Source organism: Rhinoraja longicauda, chromosome 8 (assembly GCF_053455715.1).
Source record: "Rhinoraja longicauda isolate Sanriku21f chromosome 8, sRhiLon1.1, whole genome shotgun sequence".
NCBI classification, from domain to species: Eukaryota; Metazoa; Chordata; class Chondrichthyes; order Rajiformes; family Arhynchobatidae; genus Rhinoraja; species Rhinoraja longicauda.
This window is the reverse complement of record NC_135960.1, coordinates 50543248-50570117: the sequence shown is the minus strand read 5'-3', so window position 1 is coordinate 50570117 and position 26870 is coordinate 50543248. Positions and strand designations below refer to the sequence as shown.

At 40.3% G+C, this 26870-nt stretch overlaps 1 protein-coding gene across 1 annotated transcript in view; it reads left to right on the top strand.

The window, feature by feature from the left end:
• Positions 1 to 26870, top strand: part of ubr3 (ubiquitin protein ligase E3 component n-recognin 3) — a 170469-nt gene that overhangs the window by 74840 nt on the left and 68759 nt on the right. Inside the window, exons 23-24 of the mRNA XM_078404621.1 lie at positions 10448 to 10908; positions 21354 to 21442. Coding sequence (XP_078260747.1) covers positions 10448 to 10908; positions 21354 to 21442 — 550 coding nt within the window. The remainder of the gene's footprint in view (positions 1 to 10447; positions 10909 to 21353; positions 21443 to 26870) is intronic.

Here is a 26870-nt window from a genome sequence, read left to right as displayed (position 1 = left end):
TCTTTAAATATCTTCAGATCCGCCACTTTGCCATGAAAAAAAATCCTGATCTCCTGCCTGTCACAGTGTTGGATAAACTCACTCTTACCTTTGCAAATAAAGGACTGATCGCTGTATTATATTCTCAATTGATGTCTTTAGGAAATCAAAACCTGAACAAAATTAAAACTAGGTGGGAGGATGACCGTGGTATGGATTTGTCTGAGGAATGCTGGACAGAAGCACTGAAAGGAGTCTACTCCTCGTCATCATGTGCAAGATTGGGGCTCATACAATTCAAAGTTTTACACAGGGTTCATTTAAGCAAAGCCAGGCTTGCCGACATATATCCGGGGACAGACGCTGACTGTGACAGGTGTTCCTTCTCTCCAGCCAATCTAGCTCACGCATTCTGGTCCTGTCCCATACTTGATGACTACTGGGCAGTGGTTTTTAAAACCATCAGTGAAGTCCTTGGGGTGACGGTGAGGCTTTGCCCACTTGTAGCTGTATTTGGTGTAACAGATGAAACTTTGGGTTTAAATGCAAACCAATCTGACATCATTGCATTCACATCACTTTTGGCCTGTAGGGGAATTTTGCTGGTCTGGAAATCTACAACTCCTCCATCTGCTGCCGCTTGGCTAGAGGACATAATATTTTTTCTAAAACTAGAAAAGATCAAATTTACACTGAGGGGGGTCTGTGAAAAAGTTTTATTCAAAATGGGAACCTTTTCTGTCATACTTTGAGAGTCTAAAAGAACTACCCACTGACTGAGGGCACTTGATTGTAGTTGGGGATCTGCCTTTAATTATGTTTTATTTTTATTTATTTACTTATTTTTGTTTACACAAGTGCCGATTACCTCACAGGATGGCTGATGCATAATGAATGAGCGTATCCTGAACCATCTGATATGTTGTAGATATATATGGGCCTGCGCCTTGGAAGAATGTAGAGGTTTTGCTGTCAAATTGTGCATTTGTATTTGTGATATGATGTATTGTGAACACATCAGCTGCAATGGGGTGTCCAGGGAGGGTGGGTGAGGGTTATTTTTGTTGTTATATATAAAAACCAAAATGGAGGGGAATGTAATGCATTACGTCAATCGTATTGTATCTTTCCTTCAATAAAAATAAATATTTTAAAAAAAGAAGTGGACCTAAATAGATCACAACTGAGATTATGGAGAACGTTTTTGGAACAGCAGCCTTGAACATCTTTGGAAAGCAAAAATTCTGAGCTGGTATTATTGGTGGTAGGTAGACCAGTGAGTTAAACATTCAAAAATTAATTCGTTTCAGTTTCAGCAGCACAAGAGTAGCATTATGAGAATAAGTAAGCTATATTCCAGGAGCAGTAGAACATTGGATTGGCAATTGATGGAATATGGGCTCATCAACTTAAACAAAGGTATATTTCAAAAGCTTAGCTTAATTGAGCTTCTGCAATCTTGGATTTAGTTTAAGTAAGAGCCCTGGGACCAAAGAATGAGATATTCTTTTTTTTAAGCTGTTGAAGCTGATTCTGAGCTTGTGGATGATGTTGTATGGTGTTGAACAAATGATGAAAAGGGAGAAACGAGGGAGAACTCGGAGCTGATTATAAGTTATTGTGCAAGTAAAAAAGAAGAAATTGAGTAGATGAGAATAAAATCATGGTAGCGGGGAAGGAATTGAGAGCTAATAATAGCAGAAACATCAGTTTTGCTAACTAGAAACACTTAATATTTTGTTTGTTTTCATATTTCTGATATCTTTGTAAATCATCTCTGCACCCTCTCCATTACCTCCGTCTTCTGTTTGTTTTAAAGGATATGGAAACTTTACAGGATGTAATATCCAAGAGATTTGCACAGCTGAATGATACATTTAACAATCTTCATTAGAAGATATTCTAGAATGTTAAGTTTGGGTATGAATTATTTTAGGTAAGGTTAATGGAACTGAGAGAGCTCGGGTTATTGTTCTTGTCAATAAGCAGGGTCAAACAAACAAAAAGCGATCTAGTTTACATCTAGGTTGGAAATTTGTCCTTAAAGGAGGCTATAATCTGAATGGAAAAATAGATTTGGGGACAAGGTAAGTGTTGAGAGCTGGGGCTCAGTTGACCGAGAACGCTGATGGCATAGATGGTCTCGGGTTTGTTAGTAAATATCTCATATTTCAATTACAATATAGAAAGAGGCCATTCAGCCCATCAAATCTGAGTTATATTTTTTGAACAATCCTATTTCTGCACATTAATATCCTTTGCATATAGTATGAAGAATTGAGAATGGAAGACTTTTGAAGAAGAAGCTTGATATATTTGTGTGGAGTATTCCCTGACAATCCATGATGAGCCTGAATTATGGGAGGATCTGACTGGAGAATGTAAGGACCGACACTATCAACCAATCAAACAAGTGAACACCCAACCAACCAAATTTGCCACCTCTTTTAGTGTAGAACTTGATGATTTGAGATGATTTTTCAGTGGAGCATTGAGTTTGAGAAACTATGATCTGGTAATCTGATGAGGACAATGAAATTAAAATGATTGTAGAATATTGATGGAAGTATGGTGAATTACTGGCCAAACAGTAGGAAAGCAAGTAGTCAAATCAGAGGAAGTGAACAATTGTTTTGATGCATTAGGGTTTAAGCAAGAAAGAGGAAATTGTATATGAGGCAAAAACTGAAGAAGGAAATTATTATGAGGTTTTATGCAAGGAAGGAAATAAGGATTAAATAGGATTGTCCTAGATTACCTCTGCCCTAGAAGCAGGCCATTTGATCCAAGCAGTCCAATCTGTGTTTATGCTCCACTCAAACCAGCTTTCCTCAGTATTGCTGTTCCATTCCTGATATGCTTGTCTAGCCACTTTTTAAATACACACTCTAAAGATATTTCCTATCGGTGCAAGTTCGTCATTTTTATCACACTGGGTAAAGAAGTTTAATTTGAAATCCCTATTGGATTTCCTCATGACCATCTTATATTGTTGGCCTCTGGTAATACTTTTCATGAAGGCATGAATACAAAGAGAAGATTTGTATTCATGCCATCAAAACCTTTTACTATCTAAAAATAGAGATCTTTGAAAGTGCTCTCAGCTATTTTTACTCAAGTGGAAAAAAATGCAGGATATTCATCCTCTTCTAATACATAGCCTACATATTTCTGAAATCATATTTATAAATATTCTCTGCACCCTCTTCATTACCTCTGTGTGCTTTTTATGAGACAGAATCCAGGACTTTAGATAGTACTCCCAAAGATTGCATGTTGACACTTGTTGATGTGAGGTTTAGCAAAGCTTTCCAATTTTCAATTTCTTATTCTCTGGAAGTAAACTTCAATATTTAACCAACCTGATCTCCCGGTGGCTCAGCACGTCAACTCCCCCTCCCATTCCCAATCTGACCTTTCTGTCCTGGACCTCCTCCTTTGTCATAGTGAGGCTCAGTGCAAATTGAAGGAACAGCACCTCATATTTCTCTTGGGCAGTTTACACCCCAGCGGTATGAACATTGACTTCTTTAACTTCAGATAGTTTCTCTGTCCCTCTCTTTCCCCTCCCCCTTCCCAGTTCTCCCACTAGTCTTCCTGTCTCCTACTACATCCTATCTTTGTCCTGCCCCCTCCCCTGACATCAGTCTGAAGAAGGGTCTCGACCCGAAATGTCACCCATTCCTTCTCTCCCGAGATGCTGCCTGACCCGCTGAGTTACTCCAGCATTTTGTGTCTACCTTCAGTATTTAGTTAACTTTCTTTATGGTCCTGATAATCTGTGGTCGTGATGATTCCTTTGTTCCTTTACCCTACCTTGACTCTCACCTTCCAGATAGTAAGTAACCACCCTATTCTTTCCACCAAAATTGACCACCTTGCATTGATCAGTTGAATAGGTAGTGCTGCTACCACAGAGCTGCAGCGTCCCAGTTTTGATCCTGACTTGGGTATTGGCTGGAGTTTGCACTGTCTCCTTATGACCGTGTGTTTCCGTTGCTTTCTCCAGTTTTCTCCCACATTTCAAAGATGAGCTGTAAGGTTAAATGGAGCATATAGATGGATCTATTATGATGCATGATCTGATTTCTGCAACCTGTAACCTACTTATTAATGCTTAGTATATTACCTTATTGAGGGTTTTGCTTTTCTGTATGTGTCACCTACTGCAATATCTACATTCTCTGCCTCCTCGTCAGAAAATTTAATGTTGGGCCATGTAAGATTTTTCCTTTTAAAATCCATGAAATTCATCTTTCTGGATCCTCCCCAGGTTACAAACACATGACTTATGGATAGCTTGTACATATAAACGAGCATTTGGGAGTCTGGCTGTTTGTCAGCTGTTGTGGAGCTCATCTTCCGATCTTTGGGAACTTGGCTTGCAACAATTCCATTTCATCTTGCAGAGAAATTTGAGTGGTTAAGTTAAATACCCTGGCTTAACTTTACATTGCCCTTGGTTGGCCTGTTTTTGTTTAAATGTATTGCTAGGCAGCTACATTTCCAACTGTTTGGGTTATGAACGGTTCTCAGGAACAGAACCCTGTCATAACCAGAGGAGAACGTGCATATTTTCTGTTTTTACTTGTTCTTTGATTCTGACATTTTTTTCAAGCATTCCTACTCAGTTGACAGATCTGTAATTCCATGGACAAGTTCTAAACCCTTTCTGAAGCAATATGTATTTCATTATCTATTTACAAATCCTCTGGCATTAAATTTTTTCTAATCATTTACTTTTTCTATGTGGGTAATGTCTCTGCTATCACTTCCCAGATTTAAAGAAAAATGGCTGGATTGAAAATTAATTGGAACAATTTTTCTTATTTGTAATGAGTACTGTTCATCCACCAATCTTCTCTGCATCGTTTCTAAAAATGTTATAATCTGCAACAATTAATTCTCAGTCCTAATTTTGCTGAACCCATTTCCCAGCAGTGTCTGATTCTACAAAAAATCCCAGCTTTATTTTGGACGCTTAGTGTATTGAACAGACAGTTTAACCTATTTTATTAGGATTTCCTTTAATTTTATTCTTGACCATATTTTTAAATCCCTGCTCTATAACATGCTCACTTGCTGTCATTCCTCTCCATGATGTTTTTCTTTCACATGCTGCCTTTTTCTATTTTAAAGTACTTAGATTGCTAGTTTTTCTTGTACATCCAGTACCTTTTCTAGTTAAATCCTATGACACTTCACAATCATTGCATGGATATGGGCAATTTAAATTCAGCCTGAAATAGTGAGTTGTGAGTGATGGAAGAGTCTGCTTGGCTTGCGTATTAAACCAATAGACAGAGCAAAGCGATTTCTTAGCCAATGGCTCAGATCAAAACTCTGCAGGCCTGCCACATGTAGTCGTGAATGGTGACAATGTGCAGTTAGAGGTAATTGGGAGGAGGATCTAAGATTATCCTCACCCTTAATGTTAGTAGGGATAAACACTTGAGAACTAAATTCAAGGCTAAAGCTTTTCAGCGATGTTTAGTTTAGAGATACAGCGCGGAAACAGGCCCTTTTGGCCTACCGGGTCCGCACCGACCAGCGTTCACCACACATGAACACTATCCTATACCCACTAGGGATAATTTTTACATTTACCAAGCCAATTAACCTACATACCTGTACGTCTTTGGAGTGTGGGAGGAAACCAAAGATCTCGGAGAAAACCCACGCAGGTCACGGGGAGAACGTACAAATTCCGTACAGACAACACCCTTAGTTGGGATCGAACCCGGGTCTCCGGTGCTGCATTCGCTGTAAGGCAGCAACTCTAGTGGGCAATGTGCTTCATCCTCAGATGCCTGTCATCACATGGAGTAAAGAAATGGTTGAGAGCATGGGTTTTAGCAAAGAGACCAAACAACATCCAAACTGAAGCCCTGCCCCAAAACCAACATTGTTTTCAGTCAAGCTGATCCAATTCAATTACAATGGTGACCTCAATCCAAAAGTGTGGAATATTGTTCACATTTTGTAGTTTCAAAATGCAAGAGAAATCCATTCTGGTTAATTATCGTCCAATTACTCTGCTCTCAACAGGTGATGAAAGGTGTATTTGACAATACTGTCAACTGACGTTTAAATCTCCAAGAACCTGCAAATTGATTCCCATTTTAGGTTTCAACAAGACTGCTTGGCTCTAGAGTTGATGTGAAAGGGGTAGACCTTATCATTAAGGCACCATATGACACGGTGTAACATTAAATGGTCTAATAAAACTGTCGCCATTGGGCATTAGGGGCAATGGTTGGAGTTGTCCTGTGCACAAGTTAAATGGTTGTAGTTATTGGAGGTCAGTCACCCCAGGACATTGCTGCAGGAGATGTTAGGGAAGTACCCCAGACCAAACTATCCTAGCCTGCTTCATCTTTCTTCCATGACCTTTCTTCCATCACAAGATTATTTGCTGAATGTTATACCTTGTTTATTTCCATTTACAACTCTTCAGCAAATAATGTAGTCCATGCCTGAATTCAGCAAGACCTCGTGGAAGCTTGGATTGATGAGACAATTAATATTTATGCCAGAAGATTCTCAGAAAATGTCCATCACAGACAAGAGAGTTTGTAACCACTTATGCTTGACAATCAGTAGCATTAATGTCACCAGGTTTCCTTGCATCTAAATCTATATCACCACTGACAACAAACTTAATTGAGCCAGCTGTACGAGGATATTGCCAGGACGATGGTCTGAGTTATGGGGTGAGATTGGGTAGGATAGGACTATTCCTTGGAGCACAGGTGCATGAAACATAGATAATTGACTAATTGACTAATTAGCTAACTTACCAATTTGCTCATTTAATTCTTCAGCCAATCCCCGCACTCACTCCTTCACCTCCTGCTCCTCTGTCGACCTTGAAGGTATGATGTGTCATCTTATAGACATATATTAGATCATAAGAGGAATAGATAGGGTAAATGTACAGAATTGTTTTCACAGCATAAGGAAATCAAGACCCAGAGGACGTGTGTTTAAGTGAGGGGGGAATGATTTAATTAAACCTGAGGGGCAAGTTTTTTACACAAAAAGTGATGGGTATACGGAACGAGCTGCCGGAGAAGGTAGTTGAGGCAGGTACTATCACAATGTTTAAGAAACATTTGGACAGATAAATGGATATGATAGGTTTTGATGGATATGGGCCAAATGCAGGCAAGTGGGACTAATGACCACGTTGGTCAGCGTGGGTAAGTTGGTCCAAAGGGCCTGTTTCCACACTGTACGACTCTGTACAAATTTTGTAGTTACAAGAAAAGGTCAGTGGTTCGGTAGCTTTTCTTTAATCACAGGGCAAACGTCAGAGAATGATAGAATACTATTGACCTATCTGCATGAATGTAGATCCAGCAGTGTTGAAGAAGTGGACCTCAAGAAGAAAACAGCATTCAGGGTCTTCCCAGAGTTACAACAGGATTCCTTTTCTGAGAACTGTAACTGTTTATAACCCAAATAATTTACAAGTTGAAAATATTGCTGTCCAGGTATATATTTAAATAAAAACATGTGCCATCCAAGAGCAATGTGGAGTTAAACCAGGGCATTTATCTCGGCCATTCTTATGTTGCCACACACTGAACTCCCACGGGGCAGAAGATGCCTGCAGTCCTGCAGCAGTCAAATCGATCCTACTCACTCATAAGTACAGGCTGTATGTAATTGTAATCTGGGGTGGATTGATTGATACTTTATTGTCACGTGTACTTGGTACAGTGAAATTCTTTGTTGCAAAAAGTCGCCACGTATAGGGCGCTATTACAAAAGTATTCAATATAGTCCCGATCGTCCCTCTTCCTTCTCCCCGCACCGCCTACGCCGGGTTCCTCTGGGTTCTCAGTGGAACCCCCACGCTGTGTCCCTCTTTGTTCTTGCTGGCGCATCCTCGGTCAGCTCAGCCAAGTCTGGTTCTGGCCGACTCCACACTGGCGGCAGAGTCCAGTCTTGTTCAGCGGGAGTTCCGTTTGGATTGGATTGGAGCCTCACTGGCCACACAATACATTTGTTCCTTCCATCACTAGTGTATCGATGCTTATTTTTTAAAAGTTAATTTAATTATTGTCATGTGTACTGCGGTACAGTGAAAAGGTATTTGTTACATGCTATCCAGTCAAAGAAAAGATTACGCATTATTACAATCAAGCCGTTCACAGTGTATAAAGAGTACATTATTTTGTACAAGTCCGATGAAAGATAGTTCAACGGCCTCTAATGAGGTAGATGGGAGGTTAGGACCGCACTCTAGCTGGTGAGAGGACAGTTCAGTTGTTTGATAACAGCTGGAAAGAAACTGAAGCTCTGTAAGGTGCTGGTCAGGCTGCATTTGGAGTACTGGGCCCCATATCTGAGGATGGATGACCAGAGGAGGTTTCCAAGAATGATTCTAGGAATGAGTGGGTTAGCATATGATGAGCGTTTGACAGCACTGGGCCTCTACTCGCTGGAGTTTAGAAGGTTGAGGGGATCCTCATTGAAGCTTACTGAATAATGAAAGGCATAGATAGGGTGGATGGGGAAAGGATGTTTCCCACTGGTGGGAGAGTCTAGGATCAGAAGTCATAGCCTCAGAATTAAAGGTCCCTCTTTTAGAAGAAGGTGAGGAGGAACTACTTTAGTGAGAGGATAGTTAATCTGTGGAACCCATTGCCACAAAGGGCTGTGGAGGCCATCAGTGGATATTTTTAAGGCAGAGATAGACAAATTCTTGATTAGAAAAGGGTGTCAAGGGTTATGGGGAGAAGGCAGGAAAATGGGATTAGGAGGCAGAGATCAGCCATGATTGAATAGCGGAGTAGACTAGGAGGGCCGAATGGCCTAGTGCTACTCTTATGACTTGTGAACTTGTGGATTTTGGAAAACTTTTTCAAATATCTGTACCTCTTGCCAACTGGGAGAGGGGAGACGAGGGAGTGGCCTGGCTGAGACTTGTCCTTGCTGGTGGCCTTGCTGTGGCAGTGTGAAGTGTAGATGAAGTCCACGTACCATCTTCAAAACACACAGATGGACTGGTTTTGACACCTGTTGCCTCTACCACCAAAAAAGAGAAGTGCAGCTGATACACTAGTGGTGGAAGGAAGGTGACCAGATACATTGGAATGCCACCACCTACATGTTCTCCTCACGCTCCAGAATTGGAAATGCCATTATTGGGTGCCTTCATGATAAAGAGTACAGTCATTCAAGAAGATGGCTTATGACTACTTTCTCAAAGGTAAGAAGGGCTGGAAAGCAAGTGATGCCCACATTCCAAAAATGAATAAATAATTTAAAAAAGCGTGTGTGAGTGTTTACATATAGAATGAGGTTGAAGATGAAAAATCAGTGTTTGCATTTGTGTAGATCCAGAAGATATTGTGCATTTGAGAGGAAAGAGAAATAGCTTCCAAATCAGAATTGTTCTCCACTAAGAGAAGGGACGCATGAAATTCCTGGTTACTTTTATTATTACACACGGGTCATCTGTTTGTGGTAGATTGTTCATTAACATTCAATCATCTATAAAATACAAAAATGTATCAATATTTGTTAATAGAGGATGCATGTAGATTTTATGCTTATAAATAAATAAGACACAGAAAATGAATGCATCTACCCATGGACCTTGCATGGGATTTGTGTTTTTATTGATAAAAAATATCTTGCTTTTGAAGCGAGCTATTCGTTACCTGAACTTTCATGTTTCTCTTCCTATGTGACAGGGATCAAGAAGGGCTACTGCTCTCAACAGAGAGGTACTTGACTGTACTTCAAGTTTTGTCCTGTCTTGACTTTGAATAACCCGTGTATCAAAGTACTTGTATGTAGTAATGTAGAATTCAGTAAGTTGCCTTTAACCCTGCTGCAAATCATTGCTGTAAATCGAAACGCTAACATTCATCTTGAAGCCTGGTGTTAAATGTACTTTCCTGAGTTAAATTAGCAGTGCTTGTCTTGTTTTTTGGATGCTTTTCTACATTCAACAGAAAAAATAAGGAAGGTCTTCATCTTGCTCCTCGTGTGCAAAATTTGTAATGAGTTGCTGGTTTTCTAGGTCCATAATTTCCAATGGATCAGAAATTATTTGAATCCTTAACCAAGAGTAGATTAACAGAACTACTTTGCTTGTGGGCTAAAAGTTAACAATCTACCTTTATGCCATGGGTTCCAGTATTAATAGGTATTCACAGTTTTATTGTAAAAAAAAATATTTATCTTTACGTCGCTGGCAAGAAAATTATTTTTCAACCATGTGGACTGCAGTTGAGTTTAGTCAACAAATTCATTTAAAGCAAAGATGAATAAATTTCAGAATATAATGGGATTCCAGGGAGAAGGAGATACTGCTTGAAAGAGCATATAAAGTAAAAGATCAAGCATGTTCTTGATAAATGGCAGAGCAAGCAAAAAGAGTTAGATGAGTTAATCCTATTCTTAATTTTTATGTTGTTATCTGAGTTTAATTAATTTTTTCCTCCACCAGAGTTCAAATACAGCTCAGGTCTTCAGCTTAGTTGCAGAACGTAGACGAAAATTTCAGGAAATTATAAATCGCAACAGCAGCAGCACTATTCACACTTCAGATGTTAGACCAAAGACATCAACGTGGACTGCTCCTAATTCAACTCCACAACTCACCACAACTATTTTGGAAGTCAGAGAAAGTATGCTGTCTCTCCTAATTAAACTCCATCATAAACTCTCAGGAAAACAAAACTCCTACTATCCATGCTGGTTAGAAGATTCAGAGTCTACATCCAGGTTGGATCCAATGCAACAAATCCATGGGGATGGGACAACAGCAGTGGAAAGAATTTTACTAAAGACTGCAGCACGAAGTCGGCAGAACAAGTTCAGCATCGAGGAGATCTGCAGGAAGGTGGCACCTCCCGTACCTCCAAAGAAGAATATTTCAGATAAGAAAGCTCTGGATAAAGAAGAAAGGTAAATGTTTATCCAAATATATATCTATTTATATCTCTCTATATATCTATATATATGTGGATTTGATTGAGAGCTAATAGGAAATGTAGTTTCTATTTGGGTGCATTTTTTCTGAAATTGAGTTAGATAATGTCGTTACATCATGACATTATTTGGAGCATTTCAGTGTATTTTAATAAACCTTACAAGAAATTGCTTAAAGCATTAAAGCATAAACATTAAAGCATAAAGATCTAAGAAAGCATGATGAGTAATAATACAAAAACTGTATAAGAATAATTTTCACTGTGGAAGACAAGGCAAGATTAGTGTGAGGTTATGGCCATGAATATTAGTGTGAGGTTATGGAGTAATTGAAGAGAGGAGTAATTGAAGAGAGGCTATTAGTGTGAGGTTATGGAGTAATTGAAGAGAGGACTGACTGAAGGTAGCCCAAGGAAAAGTTTATTTTGATTTGAATTATGTTTTATATTTTGAGCCCCTCCATTGTGGTGGTACAGACTGAAATTCAGAGGTAATGTAAAATGTTCGTTACATGACTATTCAAGTTATATGAATTACATCATAGTGAACATACTCACATTGGACTATCATATGCAAGGAAGGATTATAACGATTATCAGATTGAATATTTATACTAATCAGCAGGTTTAATAAATCTAAAATACTGTTGCTCGAATTGTGTTACACAAATTCTTAAAATTTAGATGATGTAACTTTAAAAACAAAACAAAAACATTAAAGTTGTCATGATGAAAATAAAATTATCTATGTTGGTAATCTGAAATAAAAATTGCTTGGGCCATTTATTTCAGATGTTGGTGCTGTTGATGCACTCTGGTAATCCTGTTTTTGCTCAAATCAAAATATTAAAATAATTGGAATTGAGAAGTGATTCAGTAATTATTTCTGAATTTTGTCAATAATTGTATTGGATGTCAAAGAGAAATTTCATTTTAAGGTGCCAGTAATTTACAAAAAAGGCATCACAGCTGTTGCAATATTGCTGCAGGTACAATATTATTAGAAAAATATTATAACATTTGCTGTGTATGTAGAGAAACATATTTTGATGTGAATTTTTGAAACTATCATTTTCTTTTACAGTTCTCTATGGATAATTTCATCATTCGTCAGTCATTGACAGCAGATTCTGAAAATAAGATTAATTACGTAGAGCAGACCACTGTTACAAATGTAGAATAAGTTTAATTCATTTTGCATTTCAAGTTGGATTTAGTAGTAATGATAATGGAAAGAGCAATAAATAGGTGATGATGACCCTTTTTTTCCTGTTCTGACCTTTAGTCAAAGACAAGTGGCATCTCTCGTAAGATAGATTGTTTCCATAGCAACCAGCACTGTACCAAAGGAAAAGACAAATTGATGCTGATATCTCACAGGCCTATTTTGTCTACCCCTTAAGCAGTCAGAAAAATTACCGAGCTCAATGGAATCTGTCAGAATTTGTTTATATCATCTGTTTAAGAATCTCTATTTACACTAGGAATATTTTTAAGCCAGAAACGTCCTGGGCAGTGAAGAAACCCAGCCATAAGAATAGAAGGTTAATTTGGATTTGTTTTTCTAAAAATTTTCTGTCAAATTTTATATTAAACATCTAATCATACAGTCATTACGAACTGATTATTGAACAGTCCTCCTCATTACTGATCATCCTCATTACTGCTGAATCCAACAAATAAAAATGAATAGAATGCTTAGACCAACACTGCTTTGTTTCACTTGAATGATATTGATTTCAGTTTGGTATATACTAATTTTTGGAATCGCATTGGCTCTTTTTTTTGAGAATTTCAAGGAATTCCCTATATGCAGTTGTTAAATGGCCATTTCCACAATGCATTTGGCCAGCATGTACCATACAACCCCAAAATCTGAGTTTGGGGGAAACTCCTCCAAGTGCTTGCTGCCAGATTGTTAATGGGGGGTAATCAAAATATTGAGCAATATCTGATGACATTTAACCTATATTCCCCCCCAGTCCCATTATTTACTCCCTTACAGTTGGTTCATTTTATTAGTGATCATTCTTCAGCACATTCAAGGACCATAATGAGCAATGATCTGCATGACGTCCATTAACTTTTTTTGTGCTCACTTTCTGCCCTGGGATGTACGTGTTATAAGTAGTTTAACCGGTCTTGGGGATAGTAAACTATGTCTGGATTTCATAGATACACTAAGAACTGCAGATGCTGGTTTACAAAAATAGACAACATGCTGGAATAATTCAGTGGGTCTAGAGGACATGGATAGCTGAAGTTTCAGGTCAGGACCCTTCTTCGTCACCTATCCATGCTCTCTAGTGATGCTGCCTGGCCTGATTGCATTTCAGAGTCTTGCAAAAGAGGTTGAGATTCGGTTGAGAGAATTGATTGTGTGAAAAGAAAGCAAAATAAAAGTTAAGGGACATAATAAAACAATAATTAACAATTATTTTTGTTGTGTCTTCGGGTTTGATGTCCTGGTAATAACGACACAATTCAGGTTGTTTCAGTTGCCTTAATTTACTCCTTTATTCAGCTCCTTGCCTGTGTGGCGTAGTGATACTGAAAAGTGCTTACATACCTAATCACAGTGTGTGTGTGTGTGTGGTGAGTGTGCCTGATACAAAGTAGTGCAGGAGGTTGGGACTGCTACAATGAATATGTAGCATATGTAACATCCCCCCTTCTCAAAAGAAAAGAATAAAAGTTAGTGACACTAGAGGATTTCCAGAGCGAGGGTGGCAATCCTGTAGCAGATACCGTGGGATTATTCTGCCCACATTCATGGCATTCTGCTTTCTACTATACTACACAACAAAATATATAATGGCAGCTTGTTTTCTTTCAGGTAGTGCGTAGCCAGTCAAGAGTCATGTCTTGGCGTGACTTGTGACTTGTCCCTTCCAGTGCTAGCGATAACGCGCTGGGGGTAAGATGTTGCTCCTGGATCTAGTAGATCTGGTTGTTGCCTGCAGTGTTGCACTCGATGTATTGGTGACTTGTTGAGTCGTTTCCTGGCCATTGGTTGGTGCTGGTTGACTATATAACTCACTGGTAGCAGTTTGTGAGAATGTGTTGTCATCAATGGCAGGTGTTGCTGTTGCTGTGGGTGGTGTCCTAGGAGTTGCTGGTGTTGTCTTTGAAGTTGCAGGTGTTGACATTTCAGGTGTCGGGCGGATGTGAATTCTGTTTCGTCTCAACTGCCTGCCCGGTTCTGTCTCTATGATATATGATTTTGGGGTTCCAGCCCTACTGGTGATTTGTGCTGGGGTCCATTTCTTTGTTATTGGATCCTGAGCATGTACGTTTTGGCCTTGAAATAGTTCAGGCAAGTACTGTGCATTTTTGTTGTATTGTTTCAGCCCCTCCTCCTGGGCAGCTGCCAATTTTGCCCTTGTTTCTTCTTGGTCGATAGGGGGTTGGATTTTGCTTGGCAGGGTGGTTTTGTATTTCCTGCCATTTAGCATTTCTGCAGGAGACTTCATGTCAGCCTTTAGTGGAGTTGCCCGTAAGGATAATAGTGCCAGGTTTGGATCCTCCTTTGCCTCTCGGCATTTTATTAGTATTTTCTTGGCTGTCTGTACTTGCCTTTCAATAAACCCATGGCCCTTTGGGTAATGTGGTGAAGATGTTGTGATTTTGAACCCGTATTCGGTGGCCAGCTCTCTGAATTCCCGAGATGTGAATTGGGTTCCATTGTCACATACGATCTGCTCAGGTATTCCTTGCTCTGCAAACAACCCTCTAACAATTGACACAATTGTTTTAGCTTTCAAGTCCTTTATGTTTCTCACAAATGGGAATTTGGAGTAGTAGCAGGCCATAATCAAATACCATTGCTGGTTCTCTGTGAACAGGTCTGCTCCGATGGTTTGCCATGGCCGGCTTGGGATATCACTGGGTGTCATTTCCTCCTTCTGTTGTGAATTCCTGTATTTTTGGCATATGTGGCATGTAGATACCAGCTTTTCTATGTCCTTGTACATGCCTATCCAGTACACAGCGGATTTAGCACGGAGTCTGCACTTTTCCATTCCTAAGTGTCCTTGGTGGATCTTTTCGAGGATTTCTTTTTTCATGGACTTGGGTATGATGATTCGTGATCCGGCCAGCAGGACTCCATTCTCTACCGAAATATCATCACGGATGGTCCAGTATTCGCGGAGGATAGGCTGAACTTGTTGTCTCTTTTCTGGCCACCCCTGTATTACCATTTGGGTGAGGAGCTGGAGTTCTTCATCTCTGGCTGTTTCCTCTTTAATCTGTTCCAGCTTCACGCTTGTCACACTCACAATGTGGTGGATCTTTATGCTCAGCCCTTCCATCTCTTGTTTGTCATGTGTTGATAGTCTGGATAGGGCGTCAGCTAGCAGCAGGTCTTTTCCTGGCTTGTATCTGATGTTGTAGTCGTAGCTCTGTAGCCTCAGTAATAGTCTCTGTAGTCTGGCTGGTGCTTTGGTGAGGTTTTTTTTTCCGATTTGTTCTAGAGGGCGGTGGTCTGTTTCGATGTCGAAATACCTTCCATATAGGTAAGTGTGAAATTTCTCGCAGCCATAGACTACTGCTAAGAGTTCTCTCTCTATGTTTGCGTACCTTGATTCTGTAGGAGTGAGTGCTTTGGATGCATACGCAATAGGTCGGCCATTTTGTATCAGTACTGCTCCAACTCCTCTCATGGAGGCATCAACTTGGAGTGTTACAGGTTTCTGTCTGTCATAGTACTGCAGGATCGTTTCTTTGCTGATGAGTTGTTTTAATTTCCCAAAATCTTGGCTATGTGAAGCACACCAATCAAATTCAGCGTCGTCTTTCATCAATTCACGGAGATTTGCTGTATGATTAGCAAGCTTAGGTATGAAGACTCCCATGTATTGTATGAGCCCTAGGAAACTTCTTAACTGTTTCTTGTCTTTGGGTTCCTCCATGTGGTTGATAGCATCCACTTTTGTAGGGTCCGGTTTCACTCCTTCTGCAGAGTAAATCAGTCCAAAGAATTTGCACTCCCTTTCTTTGATTATGCATTTGTCTGCATTGAGCTTTATGCCGGCTCTTCGAGTTTTTTCCATAGCCTCATGGAGGTTGTAATCATGCGTGTTTTCATCTCTGCCGTATACTTGGATATCATCTGCTATCCCGATTGCCCCTTTACAGCCTTTGTATGTTTCATCTATTTTCCGCTGGAAGACATCTTGACTCACCTTCAGCCCGAATGGGAGCCTGTTGAATCTGAATCTGCCAAATGGCGTGTTGAAAGTGGTGAGCATTGATGACTTCCGGTCTATTTTGACGTTCCAATATCCATTGCTAGCATCCAGCTTGCTGAACACCTTGGAACCGGCTAGTGCGGGTGTGATCTCTTCAAGGGTTGGAGTTGGATAATGGTCGCGCTTCAATGCATTGTTCAGATCCCTGGGATCAAGGCATATCCTTAGTTTTCCGTTTGGCTTTTCTTTGATAACAATTGAATTTACCCAATCAGTTGGTTTAGTTATTGCTGTGATGATGCCCTTTTCTTCCATTTCGTTTAGTTGTTCCCTTAGCCTCTCTTTCAGTTCAAGGGGAACACGGCGGGGTGGGTGGATCACTGGCTTCACACTGGGGTCTACTGTGATATGGTATTCGTATTCCTCAAAACAACCAACGGTATCGTCAAAACACTCTGGGTACATGTCCATCAATTCTTCTTTGTTCCTGATGGGCGGCCGGTTTTTGATGGGTATGTTTCTGTCAATTCTGCAGGAGTTTGTCTTGATTTCATAGTTGATTGACACAATCTTCAGTCTTTGGCACGTGTTCAGGCCGAGAATAGCAGGTCCTTTCGATTTAGTGATGAAGAAGGGGCATTTCACTTCTTTCCCTTTGTATGTTCCTGCTATGATTATTTTGCCTAGCTGTGGGATTATGGAACCTCCGTATGCAGCTAGGACTACATCGCTACTTCCAAGGATTCCTTTCCTGACGCTGCCATCTTTTGTCATGTGTTCAGGGAATATCTTTCCGTAAAGATTGACTGGTAAGATATTGCTCTGGGCTCCAGTATCAATTTTGAGCCTTAGATTAATCGTTGTTCTTTTCTTTCCCACTTTTTTCTGTAGTTGTATTATAGTATATGCTTCCTCTCTGTTGCTATGTGTTTTGCTGTTTCCCATTTCGTGGACGTCAATGGTCCCAACGGAAAGGAATTCTTCCTCAGAGGTATCTGAGGTTATCTCCTCTTCCTGTTGGACGTGTGCGTGTATTTGTTTCCTTCTCGTATTTCTATCGTTCTTTGACCATTGCTGCTTTGGCTTGGTGCTGTATGATTTTGTTGACCTACACATTTTCTTCCAGTGGTTAGGCCTCCCACATGAGTTGCAGGTAGTCCCGTATGCTGGGCACGCCCTGCGATCATCAAATGCATGCTCTGTACCGCAGTTCCAGCAGCTTCTTTGGCTTGCTTGTTTGTTTGCATGCCTAGAAAATGTCTGCTTTGGAGCCTTTAAGGTGGAGCCAGGGTCACGTTTTGAGAGAGCGTCTATATTCACTCTGGTGCTGCTCTGAGATGAGCCAACTTGAAGGCAGAGGGAGGACATTTGTTTCCTTGTGGCTTCGAAAGCTCTGGCAGCATCTACGGCGTCTTTTAGGTTGAGGGTGTCTTTCCCTATTAGGGACTTTTGGACCTCTTGGTGGGCGCACCCCCATATTAGCTGGTCGACAATTCTGTCATCTTCATCACCAAATCTGCATTTCTTGGCCACGTTCCTTAGTCTCGAAAGGAAAGTGTCGGTTGTTTCTTGTGGGTCTTGTCTTAGCCCTTGGAACTCATACCGATGGATTCTGTGGTTTGATTTGGGCTCCATATGGTTCGCAAACCTTTCAAGGACTATTCCCGGATTATTGCAGTCAGGCTCTGTTAAGCTCCAACTGTTAAAAATGTCTAGACCCTTCTCCCCGAGCCATAGTAAAATATAACTGACCTTCTCTTCATCTGCAGTTCCTTTCAGGAAGCTTTTAAATGCCAGCTGGCTCTTTTGTTTGAATTTCTTGAACGCCTCCACCACATCATCGGCGTCCCAGTTCATCGTAGGGTGGAGGCTCATTGCTGCTGTGGAGGCCGCCATCTTGTGTTGTTAGGCGGGTGCACAAAAAAAATCAATTTCTCTGCAGCCGCTGTTCCTAATTCACAATAGCGATTCACAATAGCGCGGGTTTTTACTCGAAAGTCACCGCTGCCACCATGTTGTGTCTTCGGGTTTGATGTCCTGGTAATAACGACACAATTCAGGTTGTTTCAGTTGCCTTAATTTACTCCTTTATTCAGCTCCTTGCCTGTGTGGCGTAGTGATACTGAAAAGTGCTTACATACCTAATCACAGTGTGTGTGTGTGTGTGGTGAGTGTGCCTGATACAAAGTAGTGCAGGAGGTTGGGACTGCTACAATGAATATGTAGCATATGTAACAATTTTTTTTCTGCATTATCTAAAGGTTCAGCTATTTCAAAACTGCATCAGAAAGTCTGAGTGTCATAAGTAATTCAGCATGGTCTTTTCCTCTCCAAAAGGTGAAAACAGTTAGGAACTTAGTTTAACGTCATTTGCAGGAACCTCTTGTAAATGGAGACGAAGCATTTGTTCAAGTGTCAGTTGATCAGAGAGTTATCTTCTATTTGTGAATAGTAGGTCATGGCTGTGTATGGATGAAATCAATATTCTTATTTTATAAACAAGATATGTTGGTTTGGAATGTGAAAATATATCATAATACTAAAATGCAGATAGGATGCAAATGTTGGATTACTAAATAATAGACATTATGATGGAGTAATAATAAAATGACATTGTTTTTTCCCACTTAATTTATGTTATGTGGGTATTGCTGACACTTATTGCCTATTCCTAATTGCTTTTGCGAATGAGGTAATGAGCTGCCACCTTTTACTGCTTTAGTTAATGATGAATATGCTCCCAAAGAGCAGTTGGGTAAAGATTCCTGTATTTGGACCCAATGATGATGAAAGAATTGCAAGTGACTTTGAGGAGAATATAGTTGTTGTTCCTGAGTGCCTGCTGTTACTGTCCTTTGAAGGCGGTAGAGACTGCTGATGAGGAAAATGTCAGTGAGAGGTAAAGCCAGTGAATTACAGCCAGTTGTGCTTTATTATCACAATCTGAAAGTCATTTTCATAATAAAATATTGAGCCATTGTTTAAAATAGTAGCTAATCAGCTAATGTCTGAAGAAGGGTCTTGACCCGAAACGTCACCTATTCCTTTTCTCCAGAGATTATTTATTGTACAAAGAAAATATTAAAAATGTTGAATCTATAAATATTTCTCAAAATTAGAAAGTACCAATTGCATTCAAATAAGAGTTTCTACACCATGGTTAATTGATAATTTGCTAATGAAACATGAGAACATAGAACAGTACAGCACAGGATTAAGCCCTTGGGCCCTCCGTGTCTTGCGCCGACCATGATGCCAATCCAAACTAAACCCATCTGCCTATGCATGATCCCTATCCCTCTATTCCCTACCTGTTCATGTGCCTTTCTAAATACCTCTTAAACATTGCTACTATATCTGCTTTTACCACTTCCCCAGGCAGCATACGTTAAGTGCAGAGACAGCAGATGACCAGTGCGGACAAAGTGCAGGCGCACGTTAAAGGGGTTGTCTAGTGGTGCAAGCCATTTTAATTTCAATAGACAATAGGTGCAGGAGTAGGCCATTCGGCCCTTCGAGCCAGCACCACCATTCAATGTGATCATGGCTGATCATTCACAATCAGTACCCCGTTCCTGCCTTCTCCCCATACCCCCTGACTCCACTATCTTTAAGAGCTCTATCTAGTTCTCTCTTGAAAGCATCCAGAATTGGTCTCCACTGCCCTCTGCGGCAAAACAATCCACAGATTTACAACTCTGACTGAAAAAGTTTTTCCTCATCTCCGTTCTAAATGGCCTACCCCTTATTCTTAAACTGTGGCCCCTGGTTCTGGACTCCCCCAACATTAGGAACATGTTTCCTGCCTCTAACGTGTCCAATCCCTTAATAATCTTATATGTTTCAATAAGATCCCCTCTCATCCTTCTAAATTCCAGTGTATACAAGCCTAGTCGCTCCAGTCTTTCAACATACGACAGTCCCGCCATTCCGGGAATTAATCTAGTGAACCTACGCTGCACGCCCTCAATAGCAAGAATATCCTTCCTCAAGGGGGTCTGGAGCTCCTCATTGCAAATCCTTAGAATTCCTCTTCCCATCCCCACACAGAGCAGGCGACTACTTTGTGGAGCACAGTCTACTGGGATCTTCTGGAGCTCCTGGTTATCAGTCATTTTAATTCCTCTTCTCATTCCTATATTGCCCTGTCTGTCCTTGGCCGTGGCCACTTTCAAGGTGAGGTCAAATGGAAACTGGAGGGATTAAGACCTCTTATTCAGCCTTGGTAGTCTACAACTGGCTGAATGAATATCAAATTCTCCAGTTTCAGATAGCCAGCTCCCCCTCCGTCCTTTCCGCTCTGATCTACCCATATCTCTCTCACATAACCTTTTCAACCCCCCCCCCCCCCCAGCTCACCCAACAATTCCATCTGTCCATCACCTACACGCTCCTTCCATTGAGCCCTCTGCCCACCCTACCTCCCTTCTTTGATTTCATACTTCACCTTCCTGTCCTATCAGATTCCATCATCTGCAGCCCTTTTTTGCTTCCACCTCCCACCCTGTCACTATTTCCATATTTCCTTGACTCCATCTGCCAGTCAATTATTTTCTCACCTGAATCATCCTATTTCTTGCCAACCTTTGCCCCGCCTTCTCTCACCTCTTTGTACTGGCTGTCTCTCCTCTACTTCTCAGGCCAGATGAAACATCACTGCATTCCCTCCACAGATTCTGCCTGACCCACTGAGTTCCACCAGCGGCTTGTTTGTTACTCCAGATTCCAGCATCTGCAGCCTCTTGTGTCACTGGCTAGTTCTGATGCAGACAAAGAGAGTTGTCGAATATGTTGAGTCTAAAAGGCGGCCAGGTCCCCGGATGGAAGATGAGGTGCTGTTTCTCAGGCTTGCATTGGACCTCATTAAAACAGTCCAAGGGGCAAATAATGTTGCAGGGAGCTCAGGATCTTCCATGGACATTGATTGCAGATGCCTTGTAAAGTGGTCACTCTCTGTGTTTGGTTGATCAAATGTTGAGAGACCACATCAGTGTACTGAAGAGATAAAGCAATCGGTGTTACCTGGAAAAGTGCCTTGAAAAGGGGAGTGTTTGGTGGACACAGAAATGTGAACAAAAGAAACAGCTGATTTCTAATGCTACAAGTGGACTTGAGGGGAAGGTGGTTCTGATGGTGGAATATTGTTGAAGCTAATGGATATTGAAAGGAATTAACTTTTTTACTTTTCCCAGTGATGGCTTTATTTTAATTTGTTAATTTCTTTGTACAGGCGGCAGAAAGCTCGAGAGAGACAACAGAAGTTGCTTGCTGAATTTGCTTCAAGACAGAAAAGTTTCATGGAAACAGCAATGGATCTTGGTAATTCCATTTAATGAAGTGAATTATACATTACTTTGACTATTTTATCAATGTTGCACAATTGAATTTGGTATTGCATGGTATTCTGTGATGAATTGCTTTTTCCTACTATTTCATTGCATTGAGTGTTTTTGTTGTGTAATGGAGGCTAAAGGCATTCATAAAAGATATCTGGATTAGAAGTTGGGTTTTAATGCAATTACATGCACATTTATGATAATTGAAAATGGTGACTTAATAACTGATATCCATCAGCGGGTGTGGAAAGGAAATTGCATGTATTGTCCTCTAGTCAATGAATGAATCAAATACGTAGTCAGTATTCAAAATGAGAGGTTTTATTGATTGGTGCTTTTGAATGGCACTTAGATTCAGGCATGTATCATAGTTTTATGTCGGTTATTATTGAGGCTATATTTGAATATTGTAAACAAGTGTGTTCCTTATCTTAAACGCAACAATGGGTTGCCCAGAATTCAGAGTAGATGATTGAGAGTGATCTGGGGATTTTTGAAATGCAAGTTGTGAAATGCAATCCAGAGTTAAATAGATTTCATTATACAGTGCCCTACATTTCTACATGGTGAAACCAAAATGTATAAAAATGGCCTTTATTAAAATCTGACAATGTGCATTTTAACCACATGTGATTTTTTCTATTACAAATCCTAAATTGTGGCAAATAAATAAATTGCTGAGGCAAATAAATAAATGGTGGGTCTTTGTTCCAAACATTATGGAGGGCACTGTATAAGTAAAGATGAAGTCATGGCTCGGTTCATGTAAACACTGCGAAGAAATGGTAATGTAGGAGTCAAATGGTTTCTTTAATTTGAACTAGAAGTAGTTTATAACATTCTTGAAGCACAAATAAAACTGATCATTGCAATCCAGAAAGAATTGCAGAATGAATGTTCACCACAAGTACACAATGTGGCTTACTGCTGGGTTTCACAAGTAGGTTGAAACAACTCTGGACTACTAAGGATTACTGTTTGGATGTACTTTTATTACATAACTTTTGTGACAACCAAAGAAGTAATGGGGCTATTTTGCAAAACAAGGGAACTATGTGTGGAAATTACAGAGAGAACAACAGGAAAAAGTTATATACTCAGAAATAGTTGTGAAAAATATTGTGCAGAGAGAAATAGAGGAATTTAAAAAAACCACACAAGTTCTGGTCGGATGGGTGGCAAATCAGACTTTTCGAAAACTGAGCATATTGCAGAAATTGTGGAAACTCGGGAGAGAAATTGGAGAAATTTTAGAATGGGGCATTAAGGGAAAATAATGTGAAATTGGTAGCTAAAATATCAACATTTTAAATCTATTTTCGTATTTTTATTCTACTTTTGGCTTGGAGTCTTCCTGAAAATCTAAATTATGATTTCAGAAGTTCTGAGCCTGAAGAGTGAAAGCCACCGAGAAATGAGTAATGGTGAGAAAGATGGAAAGATTCTGAAAAGTTAATACAGGCCATGTTGAACCATGACTCGAAGATAATTTTTTGGGAGGTGGAGGAGGGGAAGGTAGTTTGATGTAGGAGAAAAGCTCAAGTGAATGGTAAAAAGAGTGACATTTGGGTTAGAATCACGTATTTTTATTTGATGAAATATAGTTTTGGTAATGAACATAAATGTGACATTATGTTGGAGATGATTGCTGTGCTACTTACCATTTACCAACTCCTGCCTGAATGTCATTGAAGTCTCGGTGCCTGCAGGCACAGACATTTTCATTAACTGAGGATTGTAAATGGAATTGACTACAGTTATACATTCTTTTATTTCAATGTTTCGGACATAATAATAAAATGGTTGGGATTTGGGGTGGCGAAGTTGCTCAGTGTAATGTTTGGTAGGGCATCGATCTGGGTGGATGGAGGGATGGGAATAAACGTTGCTGATGATGCAGAGCTGTGTGCTAGTGAGTGATGTGAGGAAGATGTACAGAGGCTGTAGGGAGAAATGAACAGGCCTGGTGAATGGTTAATTGCAGATCAAATGGAATTTAATGTGGAAAAATGTAAAATCATCTATTTTGGTAGAAAACATAAAAGCAATATTTTTTAAAAGATGAGAATTTTTAAAGGTTGTTGGTGGATCTTGGGTAGCTTTGTGCATGAATCATGGAAGTGACAGCAATTAGGAAAGCAAATCCGACATTGGCCTTTATTGCAAAAGTGTTTTTGGTGTATAAGAGGAAAGACATTGCATTTTAGATAGGACTCTGGTGATCTGGAATACTGTAAACAGTGCTATAGACAATAGACAATAGGTGCAGGAAGAGGCCATTCGGCCCTTCGAGCCAACACCGCCATTCAATGTGATCATGGCTGATCATTCTCAATCAGTACCCCGTTCCTGCCTTCTCCCCATACCCCCTGACTCCGCTATCCTTAAGAGCTCTATCCAGCACTCTCTTGAATGCATTCAGAGAATTGGCCTCCACTGCCTTCTGAGGCAGAGAATTCCACAGATTCACAACTCTCTGACTGAAAAAGTTTTTCCTCATCTCAGTTCTAAATGGCCTACCCCTTATTCTTAAACTGTGGCCCCTTGTTCTGGACTCCCCCAACATTGGGAACATGTTTCCTGCCTCTAACGTGTCCAACCCCTTAATAATCTTATACGTTTCGATAAGATCTCCTCTCATCCTTCTAAATTCCAGTGTATACAAGCCTAGTCGCTCCAGTCTTTCAACGTATGATAGTCCCGCCATTCCGGGAATTAACCTAGTAAACCTACGCTGCACGCCCTCAATAGCAAGAATATCCTTCCTCAAATTTGGAGACCAAAACGAAACACAGTACTCCAGGTGCGGTCTCACTAGGGCCCTGTACAACTGCAGAAGGACCTCTTTGCTTCTATACTCCTCTTGTTATGAAGGCTAACATTCCATTGGCTTTCTTCACTGCCTGCTGTACCTGCATGCTTCCTTTCAGTGACTGATGCACTAGAACACCCAGATCTCGATGTACGTCCCCTGTTCCTAACTTGACACCATTCAGATAATACTCTGCCTTCCTATTCTTACCACCAAAGTGGATAACCTCACACTTGATCTAATGCTCTGATCTAATGAAGGATATAATTACATTGGTGGTGTGAGGTTCATCAGGTTGATTCATGGGAAGACAAGTTTGTCATATAAACAAACTGGGCCATAATCCATTGAGTTTTGGAGAGTTGATAAGTGATCTCAATGAAACAAGGAACATTTTTATAGGGCTTGACAGACCAGATGCAGGGGTGAATTTTCCCAAGTCTATCTTTTGTAGAACAACGGATCATAAAATAAGTGATTGGCCCTTCACGGTGAATATGAAAATTATTTTATTTTGTTCACAGGATAGTGAATTTTTGGATTCTCTAGCCAAGAGTATTGAGAAGACTTGGTTACTGATTATATTAAAACATAATGATAACTAGCTTAACATTGATCAGTGGAAGTACTTTAATGTATCTATTACAATAATTTATATTCTAATGCTCATTAAATAAGATCTATTTTTGGTGATATATAAAGGATTGTAAAACTGAAGGCTTAGGAAATGTTGGAATACTTTCAGGTTGCTGCTTATTCAACATAAAAATATGAAAGTGTTCTTTGTCCATCTGTGGTGAAAGTGCCTTGGCTTGATATCAAGGTAGCACTTAACTCTGCGTGGTCTCACGGAATTTGGTTACGTCGAATTTAATGGGAATTGAGTAAAAAGAACACTTCTTGATTGGAGTCATATTTAATGTGAGCTGATCAGCATTCAGTTCTTGGCTGATATTGGCAAATAACTAGAATTCCATGTAACTGTCACTGTCACTCAGCCGCGGCAAGTGAGAATCTATCCACTTCCCTAAGATATAAATTAATTACCAAACTTGGGGTCCTGCATTACCAACATCCTGCCGGTTCACCATTGTGCACACCCTCCTTTGGACCTGCCTTTGAAAAAAAACATAGCAGGTTAGAATTTGGATGTTCTGTGGCTAATGATGTACTTTCTGACTTTCCAAAACTTTCTCACAATTGGGGAACCATTCCCCACAACTACTTATTCTGCACAGAACATGCTTTTGCTGAAAGATTTACAGTGCCACTGTTTTTATTTTCTGCCAAATGATGTTTAAAACAAAATCTGAATACGTTAATATACCAATATTTAAAATTTTAAAGATTGTCAGCTTTTATTCTAGTTTTAACAATTTTTCATGTGAAACTTCAGCAGTGTTTGATGAAAGTCAAAAGCTTGAAAATAAACATGTGACAATTATCATGTGACAATGTGACAACTATGGTATAGTCTACAATTGCAAGAAAAAATGTTCCCACACTAAACAGTGTGTGTCATTGTGGCTCCCTGGAGGCAGTACCACTGTTAGTACTTTGCTGTCATCTGCCCCAGGCTTTCACCTCATTTCCCAAAAGGCAGCTGAAAACTCATTTATGTTTCTAACTAGGCACAACAGCCTGATAATACATGGCACTTGCAATATCACCTCGCTTAGGAGTGAAAAGAAGGCCTATTTCTTACTTGTCTCTACTTGTCAGACAGTACAATAATATTAGAGATCCTTCCCATTGTGGAATGCTTGAGGATTTTTGAAATTGACAATTGCTGTCCACCGCCAATTTTCCGGCATCCTTGGTTCAAGAGCCTTGCTGTGCTATCCATTTTTACCGGAACAACAATGGTCACATAATAGTGATACAACAATACTCCTCTGACCTACTAATTACACTCCTCCCATATCTCTAAAACACCATGGACTGCTAGAAACAAAAATATCTGCCAAGAATGTGCCGTCCCTGCTGTCTGGCTTGGGCTCTGAGCGGCTCTGAAATGTCCTCCGTGGGGGGGCAGGGGGGGGGGGGGGGCGTGGGGGGCGAGATATCGGCCCGCAAACTTGGCCTCAGAAGTTGGCTATGGGAATGGATCTGCCAGCTCCGGCCTAGCAACAGGGGGCAAATCCAAACCGCTGATTGGTTGCGGAGGTCCCGATGAGGTCGAGGTTGGCCACCTCATCCAGCCAAGGCGCCACATTTTTTGGGGGGGGATTTAAAGTGCGTTCTTGTCATTTTATCTGGATTAAAGGAGGTCCTGGACAACCAGTTGCCGGAAAAACATTTGTCGACTTGTATGTGTAGGAAGGAACTGCAGATGCTTGTTTAAATCTAAGATAGACACAAAAAGCTTGATTAACTCAGTGGAACAGGCAGCATCTCTGAAGAGGAGGAATGGGGACCTGTACCTATTCTCTTGAATTATTTTACCAAACCATCCATCTCTCTACATTTCACAGGTGAAAGGTGACATGCAACATAATCAAAACAGGTTGTGCTGTAGGAGAAGAACCAAACGCCTTAATCTTTCTGACAAAATATATTGACACATAGTTCAAAATTCCCTATATGGACAGCAATGCAA